The following is a 13,800-nucleotide window of genomic DNA, read 5'->3' as shown; positions in this document are numbered from 1 at the left end:
CTGTGTGACACTAGGTCAAGCATCTCTCCTGTCTCCTCGTAGTGGGTGTCGTGACTCTCTGACAAACATCTCACTCTGAAAAGTTAAGGTTTGGGGTTTATTTTGGGGTTGGTTTTTTGTTTTTTTTTTTCTTAATTATTATTTTTTTGTAAGTGCCATTTGTATAACTTAAAGAAAAAAATGAGCTTCAAATGGAGAAAGATGAGTAAAAATAAAACCTGCATTCGGATACAAACAGAGGTGCCTGGTGTGTCTGGTGGCTGTGCCTGGAGCTGCAAGGGCCTTTTCATGGCATGAGTCTGAGCGTGGAGTATCTGGGGGCTTAGATTGCCTTGCTGTGACTGAGCTGGCTCTAGAGAGAAGGGAATGGTGGCCAAAGGGCTCATCCCCACCAAGCAGCTTAAAGGGGATTCTTACCTGGCCAGGAAATGCACCACGGGTAAGGGCTGACCATGGGCTGTGTGATGGGTAAGACAAGGGGGGGATGGCTTTAAGGTGAAAGAGAGAAGATTTAGCTTAGACATTAGGAGGTGCTGGCACGGGGTGCCCCGAGAAGCTGTGGCTGCCCCATCCCTGGCAGTGTTCAAGGCCAGGTTGGACACAGGGGCTTGGAGCAAGGTGCTCCAGTGGGAGGTGTCCCTGCCCATGGCAGAGGGTTGGAGCTGGATGAGCTTTAAGGCCCCTTCCAACCCAAACCAGTCTGTGACAGCCAAAGCTGACTGGGGCTGGGTCACCTCCCAAGATGCTCAGAGCAGCCCCAAGCCATCAAACCCCTGTGTGCCTTAGAGGATGGGTGACCTCTGCCTGGCTTGGGGACATACACCAGCAGCGATGCTGTGACCCCTCAGCCTGGCACTGCTGGGAAGGAGCTGCTTTTTTTCCCTCTGGTTCAGGTATTTACCCCCCATATGATGCCCCTAAGGGGGAGGCACCTGCTAGGAGGGAAGAGCAGTGGGATGCTGGTTTTGGATGCATGGCATGGCGGAGGAAGCGGTAAGACCCCTCTTCCTTTGCTTGGTGGGATGGAAAAGGGGAAGATAGAAAAAGATCTAAGAGATCTCAGGCTGGAAGGAGGTGGGAAGCCCATCCACTGCAGCCCAGGCTGAAACACAGCATCCAAATGGAGCTGGGATGGCCAGGCCGCACCCCCAGCCCTCTTGGGACAGTCAAAACCAGCCCTAAAACTCAAACAGCCCTCTGGGGTTTGATGCTGGGGCCAACCTCAGTTTTGGCTGTCAAGATGGGGTGCAGCACAAGCTTATGGAGGGGCTGGGGATCAACTCCATCACCCGTGCCACAAGCAGTCAGTCCCTTCACTGCCCTTCATCTCCTGCAGCAGGCTCAGGACCACTGATGGGCTCCTGTTTGGCTTGCACACATCTAAAGCTGGTTTGGGAAAAGCAAGATTTGGGGAAGGAGGGGGTGCCCAGCTCCCCCCTAAACACACATCCCGATGGGCACAGCGGGAAGGGCATTGCCTGGAGAGACCTTCAACTTCAGGCATGGGTTCAAGCACCAGAGCAGGGGTGGAGCAGAGGAAGGATGTTCATTCCTCACTCTAAACAGGGTGGAATGAACACAGGAAACACGGAGCAGCTCCGATCACCACCTGTGCACCTTCACCCCCAGTGACATCCGCATGGGCACGAGTGAACCATGGGCTGTGACACCCAGCCTGGACAGGAGGCAGGAGGACCCTCAGCCTTCCCTTCTCCCTGCTCAACCAACACATTCCCCTTTGCTTTCAAGCAAGGAGGGGGAAAAGCTCCCCTGTTTCCTCCCCCTCGACACACACATCCTGGTTTCCATTTAAAGGAGTGCCTGGAAACCATTTTCTATCCCCTCCACTTTTTCCTCGGGAGCATGTGGAATATATTAAGCTTTTCCTGGAGGGTCCAATGGGTTTTGCCTTGCGACTTACAGAGTTCTCAACCACAACAGCCCTGCCTGCTCTGCTGCCTGCCATTAGCCCCAGCATCGAGCTGGCACAGTCGGGATGGGAGGAAGATGAGGATGAGGATGATGATGATGGTATTTCAGCTGGAATAAAGAGCACAGAGGGTAGAAGTCAGAGTGCACAAATTTATTTACAAAATAATTCAAATTACAATATAAGACAGGAACTTTTTACACACTGGATATTAGAATGGTTCTAACTACCAGAAGGTAAAGAAAAATATCCCTTGTTTGGGTTGGTTTCTTTAATAAAACACCTATTTCTTTTCAGCTATTGTTATACAAAGAGGCAGAACATGCACATCTTTACAGGGCTTCTTTCTTTTAACAGAATGTTTTGCTAAGTGCAAATACTAAAGTTTCTCTTCTCCCACCTTTAAGGCAAGTAAAACGGAACACTGTGATTATAACCAGAAGTACCTGTTACGGGCACAGCCACCTCCCTGCCACCCTGTGAAGGATGGATGGCTTCAAGGACTGCAGGGCAGGAGGGAAACGGGGTGGAGGAGTTGGAGACCACATCAGGAGGGATCTGGGGGGGTGCAGTAAGGTTTGGGGTTATTTCCCTTCCTATTTGCATACAGATCAACACAAGCCCTATCAGAAAGCTCTGCACCAGACACCAAGCACTGAGTCATCTTCTCTCAGACACAGACCAGCTCAAGGCTTTCTCCCCTTACATCCATCAAGCAACTCCAGGTCCGTGATGTTTGTGCCACAGCAGCAGAGGACCCCCACGTCCCAGCCACAAGGATGGACCACAGATACTTCCCACCTCTGCCCGATGCTTCTCCATCCCTCTTGCTCCACCTCTGCGCATCCCTGTGCCAAGGCTTTACTCCCGATGCCCACGCATCCGCAGACGCACACCAAAGGATCCCCCCCACTTTGCACAGGTGGGTATTAATGGACAATCCCAACCACCCTGCTGCAGGAGGGAACACGCTTCGGGAAGCCTGAAGGGTTCATGCAAGACTTGAGCAGAGAGAATCCCAGCGATGAAACAACACAGGATATCCTTCCTGTAAGGAGAAGGCACCCATTCTTCTCCTGACCTGGGTCCATCTTCTCACCACCTCTTAACTCTGTGAACACAGCCCTGCTGCCCCAAATCCAATGGGATGCTGCTCCTGGCTACCACAGGAATCACTCGGTGCAAGGCAGGATGTAAACTTGGCCAAACCCCAGCTGAGCAGTAAGATGAGAATGATAAGTAAGAAGAGATGACAGCAGCAAGGGAACACCACTTGGCTCTTAATGCTAGAGAGACCATGGCACGAGAGCTGGAACAGAGCACCCCATAGGGTACGCCCAACCCATGGGCAATGCCCAAGAGTGGAGAAATTGCTGACTCAGCTGCAAAAGGCATGGAAATTCCCTCTGGGAGAGCCTGCTGGGGACAGTGGCCTCCAGATGCTGTCCCAGGCGCTGGCTTATGCTGCGAGCATCCCACTGACAGCCCTGAGCCCACCACTTGCTGCACTCCCAAGGGGATGCTGTGCATGAAGCACTTACAGAGAGCTGCAAGCAAGGGATGGGCAGAAGCTGCGAGGTGGAGGCAGGGAGTTTTACCTAAGAAACCCAAATGAAACCAGAAGATGGATGCTCAAATACAGCAGGGAATAATGGGAAGGGCACCCAGAGGGTTCCCAGCAGGACAAAGCCCAAAGCAAACCACCCAGGGAATGACAGCACCAATGGGATGCTGAAAGCTAGCCCAGCATTTCTGGGAGGGAGGATTTCATCCACTCCAACCATCTGTTCTAGAGGGGATGTCTACCAGACAGAGCACCCAAAGAGAGGTGAGGAAAGGGCTTTGTGCCAAAACTCCTCCTGCAGCCCAGCACCTACAGCCCTTGCTTCTCATAGGGAAGCTTTGCTGTTCCTAACCCCTCACTTCCTAAGCCCAGCAATACTCATCTTTGCTGTTCCCAAAGTGATCAGGCTGAAACACACCCTGTCAGGGGTTCCCATGTGCCATGAAAGCAGCAGGCTTCCTGCAACACAGAGCTGCAGTGCACGCACCACTGCAAGGGTAATTCCCAGTTTTCCTGCAGCACTGCCTATGCATCTAACAGGGTCTTAACCCAAGCAGTTTTTGTGATGATGGGCACAGCTTGGCTCTGGGTGCTTTGACAGCTGTTTGAGAACCACGGCCAGAAGCAAGGGGAGGTTCGGGCTGTCAGATGGGAACAGCAAAGCAAAGGCCACGTTTTGGAAGCTGAGCCACCCTCCCGTGGGGATAAAAGTCCTGAGCTCTTTCAAGGGGCAAGTTCAGTTCAGCCAAAGATCAGGGTGCCTGAGTCTTGTGCTACTCGCTAAAGCCCTGAGACTGAACATGGCTCTGGGCTTCCCACTGAGATCTCAGCAGTGAGATGGCTGCTGCATCCCATTACCCCACTTAGGGAGGGAGAAATGCTAAAAACACTTCACTGACTTGGTATGGAAAAGTGTATTTCTGTTGGGAGGTGCTGGCGGGTTACAGGGATGCTGGAGAACATGGGAACATCAGCCTTGTGCCTCCCTGCAGGCAGAAGGGCAGCCAGCTCCTGCAGGTCTTACTCAGATGCAAGTCTCCCTCTTCAGCCCCAGCCTCACTTGTCTGTGCAGCAGCTGCTCCAGCCAGCAGGAAAGAAGGATATTTGGGAAGTCCCCAAGGAATGGCTGCATCCCTGCACTGCACAAAGTGTCACCTTCCCTCCCAACAGCTGCCTGAACAGGCTCTATCAAATCAAAATCACCTGGATGCCCAGCACAGGGAGAGATCCCTTGGGAAATGCAGCACCAAGGCCTGTTGCAGCACAGGTCGAAACGTTTGACTGCAAAGGTTCAGAGAAGCTCTAGAGAGGGATACAGTGCAAAGACGGGCGACTCAGGGATCCCCCGGCAGCTGGATAATCCAAGAGGAGCTGGAGAAGGAAGGGGGGTGATGTGATAGGGTGGCTTTGCCCTGCAGTGACTATGTCAAGTGCTGTTTGAAGCAGGTCAGAACTGCTGGCGAGGCTGAGGGCCAAAGTGCATAGGCAAGTTGTGCTCCCGCCGAGCGTTGATCTGGGGGAAGTCAAAGTTCACCCTCATGTTGGGTAACGGGGGCACGTAGGGAGCAGGGACAGGGCGGATGTGGAGCGGGATGTTGTTGTACAGGGGGCGGACGGGAGGGAGCTGGAAAGGAGGGTGCATGAAGGGGTAAGGGCACATCCGGGGCTGATGGAGGTTCTGAGGAACAGGTCTGGGGATGACTTCAATCCTCTGGATTTTCTCCACGGGCTTTTCTACAGGAGGGCCGATCCGCTTGAAGCTGTTCTCTGCAGAGGGGGAGAGAGACAAGAACCAGTCACGCCACAAACCAGTCTTGCATTTGCAGGCAGCGTCCTCCATCCCTGCACGCTCCTTAAGCGCACTCTACAGCACCGCTGCTTGCCCCTTCCATGCTGCAGGCACAGCTTTCAGGTTTGGCTCCTTTCACCACACCACAAAGGTTTTGCTGCCCTTCTAGCCACTTGGCCAAGTGGAGAGGAGACAGGTGTGTGCATCCATCACAGCCGGCACCAAAGGAGCTGAGCACAAGCCTTGTGCCTCCCCACTGTCACAGCAAAAGCCTGTTGGCAGCAGCACTTTAAAGCCAGACAGGTTCCCAGGGTGATGGCTTGCACCCCTCTCTGCAGCAGTGTTTTGGGTGATGCTTGGTACAGCACAGACAGCCAGGCTGTGGGGAGAACCCAGTGAAGGTCCAGACTTGTCAGGAGCAGGGATCTAGGCTCTCCCGTTGCCCTCAGCTTGATGTCAAAGCACAGGTACAGACTGACTTACCTCCATTCTTCTTCCTCTGCTCCTCTTCGGCCTCTTTCTGAATCTCCTGGATTATCTTCTCATCGTCTTCCTAGAAATCACAGGAATACAAGAGTCCGTGGGTTAATTCCTGCTGCAGCAACCTGTCCTCTCAACGCTGCTTTTCTTTTCAGCACGTTTGCAGGAGGAAATAAAAGGTGAATGCAGCTGAATTGTCCTCATTTGGGGTTGACTTAGATTTAGCCCAAAGCAAGGCTGCGAAGGGGGACTGCAGCACAGAGCTAAGCCTCCTCTACAGAGTAGCACTAAGAGGCTTAAGATCAGTTTTCCTGGGAGCTCGGTGCTAAAATCCATTGCCTGGATGGAAACCAGAGGAGTGCAACCCAGCTCCTCCCATGTGAAGCATTGCTGAAGAGCTGTTAATCTTTTAAATGGCAACAGGCTATTAAATATTTACATTACCCTGGCACTTCCAGAGCTTTTGGCCCAACAGCTGGAATGAACACAACTTAAATCCTGGCTCTAGTAGCTAAACTACTGTGACGAGGCCATTTAGATCTTATCTGTAACTCTGAGGAGGGCATAAATCCCAATATGTTGCTTTAATGTCTATCTAGAGGTTATAAGAAGTATATTCAGACCCACTGCTCACCAAGAACACAAGGACAAGCATAAGTGGAAAGCGTCGTTCTGCTTCTTGTCACCTTTGGCTGTCCCAACCCAAAGGAGCAGCCCAGAGCAAACAATGCAGAGGAGCTTCAGGTAGCTAAGAAGGATGGCATTTATGCCACCATTTACTAGGTCAAGGGATGCACAAAGTCCTGGAAGAAGACTGCAACTCCTGAGCTATTAACTGCCTGCTCCCAAGAAGAGGTGTGAAAAACGAGTTTCTTCACTGCACCACAGCATGCAACAGCTATCAAGGGTAACAAAGATCACACCCAACAACTCAAGAGACAACTCCCTTTCAGGGCCAGGCAGCAGATGCTTCTGCTGGCCATATGTGCAGCGATGGCAACAGAGGTCCCCCTGGTCTCTGCAGGGTTGCATCTGCTGCTTTGTGTCCATTGGGATGAAACATTACCTGGTGCTTTCAGAAAACAAATGGGAATAGCTAAGCTATTCCCCTATAAGGGACAGTGTCTGTGCTCTTAATGTTAGTTATTAGGGAAGAAGGCCAAGAACAGGAGCTGCTGCTGACACACAGCACCTGCAGCAGGCACTCGGATGCTCTGGTGCTAAGGAGCACTTAGCGCTTGCAAACCACCAGTGGAGCAGGAGGGAAACCCCAAGCACCCCACAACACACAAGACTCTGCCTCAGTTTATGCATCCTCATTTCAGCTCTGCCAAACCCCGTAAGTTTCTTCCTGAACACTCTTACTGTGGAAAATAGCCTCTATTTTAAAGAGTGCTGGAACTCAACTCAAAATACGCTTCATGTGTGCGGCTACACTGAAGTTATTTTAAGTCTAGCCAGCTTCCCAGTTCCAATCTCATGGTCCTGCACGTGTCTAGCATGGGCAGCTTGCTAAGATGTGCCCTTCTCTAGCCTCCAGATAAGGTTTCCCTGGGAGACTGAAGTTATCTTAATCTGCAGAAAACCATCCAACTCCATACTTGCCTCCCTCTTATTCCTCTGTGAGTCAACAGTTAAAATGAAGACGTTCCAGGACATGCTTTTTTCTTCCCCAAGCAGGCTGCTTCCATGGACTGTTAATTACAGCCTATCTATCTCCATAAAAACTGCTGAAGAATGGCTCTTCTGAGCCTATACAGAACTTCTAATTACACCCCAAGCTTCAGACTGTGATGCTCCCTGGCTGGAAAACAACGTGGGCACGCTCTGCACCAAGCACCAAACATCCTCTGCTCCTTTGCTGCCTGAGCAGCCTCTCAAAGGGTGGCCCAAAACTTCACCTTCTGTTGCCCTCAGAATGTATTTTGCAATGCTGTTGACAACGGAGAGAGCCACGTCTCCCATTTGATTGCCACTTACTGGAAAAGACTTACCTGAAAGCTTTTCTTTAGTTACAGGACAAGAAACACATCTTAAGCTCAACCGAACAAGATCACCCCCCGATCTCCATCCCTCACACAAAGGCATAAACCTCACCTTAAAGCCTCGAAACATGCAGAAGTCCCCTCTAGCTTAAAAAGAAAAGCTTTAAGTCTGTAATTAACCCTCTGAAATGGTGCTTCCCAGGGACACCCCATCCTGATACCACCCCCTGTGATGCTGCAGCTCCTGCAAACGCCGCTGTTGATACCGGTCTGTCCTGGTTGACATCAGGGGAAGAGGACACATCAAATACAACAAGATCCTCCTGCAGCGAGGGCTACTCAACCCTCCCAGTTTAAACTGCAGCTGACCTCCACACTAATGAGGATCCACAAAGCCATGTGCCCCCAGGGCCGGAGAGCCAGCTGCACACACACCAAGGGGATGCAGGCTTCAATTACTGCAGCTCCCAGGGCAACAGGGAACTGCAGAACAGCAAAGGCCATCTGCCAGAGCTCCGAAACGATGTCTACCTTGCGAGGACAACATAAACCACATCACTTCAAACACAGTGGCCAGAGATCGACATCCCTTCTTGGTCTTCAAGAGGGGGTACACCTTACAGCACACCCCCTAGATGCAAAAAACATGCCAGGAACAGACCCAAATCAGGATGACAAGTTGCTGACCACTTCTGTGACTGTAAATCCCAGCAGAGATATAACAAACTACATAGAATCATAGCACGGTTTGGGTTGAAGGGACCTTAAAGCTCATCCAGCTCCACAGGCAGGGACACCTTCCACTAGAGCAGCTTGCTCCAAGCCCCTGTGTCCAACCCGGCCTTGAACACTGCCAGGGATGGGGCAGCCACAGCTTCTCTGGGCACCCTGTGCCAGTGCCTCAGCACCCTCACATGGAAGAACTTCCTTATATCCAACCTATTTGTCCCCTGTTTTGATTGAACCCATTACCCCTTGTTTTATCACCACAGCCCCCGATGAAGAGCTCCTCTCCAAGGACACCTTTGTTGCTTCTCTGCTGATAAAAATGTATTCTCACACTGGAAGGTTAAGAGGTATTTACATTCAATCCCACACACTGAATCTTGGCTTTGAATTTTTCTTTGCATCAGGATTCCTGAAGCACCGGTATCCATTAATACAGAAAGAGGAAAAATACCCTGCACAACGTGCACCTTCCTAGCCAAGCAGCTGACATTACACTTGGCAAGTGCTGGATACAGAGCTCAGGTCAATACCTGCAGTATTTAGGAAAGATCCACATCCCGAACGGAACAACACAAAAAGCAATGTGCACAGCAAGACAATTTTAGGGTATTTGTGAAGGAAAACTGGTGCCACAAGTTCTGCTTATTCCAGTTCGCATCAAAGAGAACCTATGAGAAGCAAAGACAGGGTTTTGATTCCACAGTAACCGGAGGGAGGTGACAGATTCATCTAGGGGTAAAGCATCCACACCAAAAAACAAGCTTTCATTAGCACACTTAGGGATAGCTTTTGTGGTGAAAACCCCATTTAATGTCACATGGGGTGGAGGCTGCAGCACAAGCTCAAAAAGCCTCTTGTGTCCATTTGCCTGAGCAGCTTCAAGTCCCTTAATAAAGGATTAGATTATGATTCTAATAGCCCGTTCACTGGCTGCACGGATTGAAGGGACTGATCTTGTCATGTTAACAGTCATCTTCCTGTCAGCTGCCTTGCCTACAGCAACAAGGAAAGATAAAAGACTAAAAGCAACCCCCGAGCCCTGCTGGGTCTCAGCCTGCGTGGCTTTGGAGCAAGGATGTTACTTGCCTGTCCTCCTGAGAGAAAACACACAGGGCAATGCTAGAGCGTGGCCCTTCCCCATCCTCTGTTGCATCACGGGAGAAGGGAGGTGGCCAAGAGGAAAATGCAAAGGATCTGAGATGTATTCACCCTTCTTATCTGCAAACACGGCAGAAAGCAAACGTGGTTATGAAGAGCAGCTGCGTTTTAAAGTGGCAAAACAGGACCCTCCTTTGCTCCAAAGCTGATGGTGGAATGCTCTTTGCAGGAGCCATCCCCAGTCCTGCAGCCAAAACCTGCACTGCTCATCCCTGAGAGCCTGCCCTTAGGATCCCACACCCGCAAAAGGGTCTCGGCCCGGAGCAGGCTTTTCCTTTCATCCCTCTCCCATTGAATCCAGGGAATGCAGTGAGCACGGAGCTAATCACAGCAGAAAGGGTGGCTCGGGTCTGTGGCTGGATTAACTAAAGAGCTGGGCTGGGTTGCTAAGCGAGGCACCTTTTCATGGCCTGTTTCAACAATGCCGCATCCGGCATCCACGCAGGGCCCTGCACACACAGAGAAAGAGCTGCTGGAGAAACACACAGCCCATCAGAACAGGGAAATACAGCCGCAGAGGAGATAAAAGCTCTGCAAACCACACAGACACAACCTCCCCCAAATAAACCCTCCTCTGCCCTGAACAAACGTGCCATCCAGGGAGCTTCTGAAAGCTCTCCTTATCTGTAATTATGAAGTGTCAGAGGAAAGCTGCTGCCCGCCTCCTGAACCAGGGAAAACAAGGGACTTGGGAACTATTCCTGGGCTGCACAACCCCTCCCCTGTCTTCAGAAAGTGCCCCCCCCCCCCACCACCGTCTCCCCCTTTGTGGCTCTTTACAGCTTGCTTTTCTCCACGTACGTGTGGCTGCAGCCGTTCCTAATCAACCTGAACTGATTTCTTTCACGACGGAGGCTTCCAAAGGACTAAAGGGGTTTTATTTCAAATCATTCCCAGATCAGCTGCGGAGATCCTGAGCAAGAACAGGCATCGGCTGTCTCCGGCATGTTCCTCCTTGCAGCAGGAAGCAGGGGATAAAAGCAGGCTGTGTTGTAACTGGAACAGGGCATCCGCAGTGCTGCAGGAAAAGGGGGGCCAGGACGGGGATGAAGCACACGCTGGCGTTTAAGACATGCAGAGTTATTTTAGCAACAGGCATTCCCTATTGATGGCTTTCTGTGAACAGCCGGAATTAACTGTATGCTTATGATTAAGGCATTTTATAGGATGCTAAAAAAGAAGGGTTTAGGGGTGTTTTTCCGCCCTCCAAATCCTAAAGGCAGCGCTGTGTCCTTCATGCCTTACCTTAATGCATTTGAAGTTTTACACAGTCTTCGCTCACCATCTTCTTTTTATAATGCTAGAAGGAGGAGTAATTGCAAACACCTTATAACGATTAGTCTTCTGCTTTGAACTTTAACGATGGGCCTTTGGGAGTGTTTGAAGAGTTTACTGAAAACATCTTAAAGTTTAAAGCCAAAAAAAGCTGCTATGTAACACACTGATAGTCCAAAGAGGAGTATGAAACGAATACATACGAGAGCAGCACCTGGTTTACCAAACCAGGCAGAATGCATTAGTCAAACTGCACCACGGGATTTGTACATACCGGTTAAAACACATAGAGCTTTGCTATGGGTATTTTGAGAGGAGGGAAATCACAGCCCCGAGTCCCAGAGCCAATTCCCACTGCTCCATCCCGAGCTGTGTCTCCAGCAATATTGCATCAGCCCCTGCAGCAGCCAGCACCGTCTCAGTGAGCTGAGCCAAAGCGAGCACGGGCTTTGCAGGAGAGGAACATGAGGAGTTCTGGCCAAGTGAGAAGAGCTCCTGGCACGTGTTCATATCCTACAGGGGTGCAGGGCACGGATGAGCTCCAGAAGAAATGCAGTGATTAAGTGATTACTGCCTGCAACCCTGGATGCTGCTGACCGCAGCCCGATTGCAGCTCATCTCTGAGCTGGCAAATATTGCACCACTGCTTTTAAATCAGACTCCAGCCTCATGACAATGCAGGCACAGGATTTTAACTAACCTTTCATTATGGGAAATGTTGTCGGCTTTATTCTCTCAAGATCATTTGAGACAAAGACTTACAGATGCTGCAGCTCCTAGAGGACTGTCTTTAATCTGGTTTTAGCCCAAGTTAATGAATAGGTTCACTTATACTTTCGCAAGAATCATTTCAGCCTCAGAAAACGTTAAACCCTTGGAAAAGAACAAAGGTTCCCTACTTAAAAATGAATTTTGCTTTAAACAGTGGGGAGTGAGACCCAAACCAGATCCTTCGCAAAGGTATGAAGTCACCCAGGTCTGACAGAAAGCTCTAACATCAATGAAACGTGAGCAGACAAGACCGTGTTACCGTGACCATGGCACCGGTCTGCTGTGAAGATGGTTCTAAGTTAAGGCTGTACATAAGTCTATCAGAAATCAGAACAAAATCATCCTGTCACCCTCTGGAAGCCAGGTTTTGGTGCCCCCACATGTGCCCTCCCCATGCTGCAGCAGAACCTAATCCAGAGAGAGGAGTGGCTGCTCCTTAGTGATGGGCTGCAGTTTCGCAGGCAATGAGATAACGCATCTTCTCTGTACTCACATGTGTGGCTGCGAACGTGTGCAAGCTCAAGGCAGATATTCTCTTCCTATATATACAGCATCAGCTGTCTACTGGTTTCAACAGAATAGAAGAAATTGAGCCAAAAGAGGAAACAGAGGAGTTGAGTTGCAAGAAGATGCCAATGCAGCAGCCAGCAAAAATGGGATGGGGTAATCCCTTGGATGGACATTGTCCCTGACAAAGGACAAGCCATTCTCTCTATGGCCTCTTCCATATCCCCATGTCAAGACTCAAATTCATTCCCCCTCTTCACACCTACCACATTAATCCCAGTTTCCATGTCCCATTTGACAGATCACCCAGGTGGGACTGGGTTAGCGTCACTAAGCCCATCACAAAGGGGGATAACGCACACAGATCTCCATCACTTGAACCTTAGAAGCCAACGCTTGAGTTTCACATTATACTTTGCAGCGAGGAGAATCACCCAACTTCACCTCCCCAGCCTCCAGCACTCAATCAGCCAAAAGGAAAAGCAATAACAATGATAACTAATAAAGAGCAGTGCCAGCTCTTTGCTGACAGTGGGAAAGTTTCTTTGCCACAACATTGGTTCATTAGAGAGCTGGCAAGGGCCTGGTGACAGTGTCCTCTTTGTGCTGCCTCTTTATTTATTTATTTTGAAGTACAGTATGGGTCTTTGGAGAGGCCTCATGTTTTCTCTGGCTCTGAACAAATGCCAGCACCCAGCACAATCAGCAGCCTGATGGGAACAAAGGATGCCAGCGCTGCCGAACCCTGAATCACATCCCGGTGGAAAAGGAGGAGGAGTGGGGCAGGAATCTGAGGAGCGCATATCCAGGTGCCAAAAGCGCTACAGGGGTGTCTAGAAAGAGATGTCTGTGTTTAGTTTAACACCTCCCATTGATAGGATAATGCAGGGAATAAAGCAGGCAAGCAGAGGATTGGGAAGTTGCTTGCGACACTGCTGGGAAATCCCCAAGAGCCTGCAGACAGAAGGGAGAGATTTAGAGTGGCTTTTCCTTGCCTTTGTGCAAGCACAGGATTGTGCACATTCCCTGCAGAAAGAGAGGCTGGGAGCAGTCTGGCAACTGCAGCAGCCCGAGACAAAGAAGTGTTGGGAACAACAAAGCTCAGACGAGCCCTGGGAAGGCAGATCCACAATTCACATTGCTCTACGGCTTTGTTGACACCAGGAAATTCAACTCCTGTTCCTACCTACACTCCTGGGTTTCTGGTATTGAAGACCTCTACTTACAGAGACACTGCACTACTAAGTTTTCCCATGCTCGTCACAGCTACAAGCTGTATTAAGTTACTACAGCTTCCCTCAGAGCTCAGTCTATGCTTCGGTTCTCTCTCTGCAGCTGTTGACAACAGCCATGAGAACAGACCCAGCTCTAACTCCGCATTGTTGGCTTCCAGGCAGTTTTCTCCACGGGTCCATCTCTGCACAGGGATTTGCAGAGCCAGCAGCTGGATGATCTGGGCAGCAAAAAGACACAACCCCCCTCCTTGCCTCCAGATTCAAAGCTGTACCAAACAGCATCTCAGCTGCAAAATGAGTCCAAATAATCCCAATGCTGGCTACTGTGCCTGGTGCCAGCACACGCTCTCCACCAGCTCTTTCCACAAGCCCCTGAA

The 13,800-nt window shown here is 50.4% G+C and overlaps 1 protein-coding gene across 1 annotated transcript in view; it reads right to left on the bottom strand.

The window, feature by feature from the left end:
- Positions 1 to 4,507: 4,507 nt before the first annotated feature.
- The window catches only part of RNF216 (ring finger protein 216), a 72,099-nt gene continuing 62,806 nt past the window's right edge, over positions 4,508 to 13,800 (bottom strand). Inside the window, exons 16-17 of the mRNA XM_057416837.1 lie at positions 5,767 to 5,836; positions 4,508 to 5,261 (exon numbers count right to left, since the gene is read on the bottom strand). Coding sequence (XP_057272820.1) covers positions 4,942 to 5,261; positions 5,767 to 5,836 — 390 coding nt within the window. The 3' untranslated portion in view covers positions 4,508 to 4,941. The remainder of the gene's footprint in view (positions 5,262 to 5,766; positions 5,837 to 13,800) is intronic.

Source organism: Pezoporus wallicus, unplaced genomic scaffold, assembly GCF_028554395.1.
Source record: "Pezoporus wallicus isolate ANWC-B61680 ecotype Strahan unplaced genomic scaffold, APGP_CSIRO_Pwel_v1 scaffold_7392, whole genome shotgun sequence".
NCBI classification, from domain to species: Eukaryota; Metazoa; Chordata; class Aves; order Psittaciformes; family Psittacidae; genus Pezoporus; species Pezoporus wallicus.
Note: the sequence above shows the minus strand (reverse complement) of the source record. Positions and strands in the feature narration are given on the sequence as shown.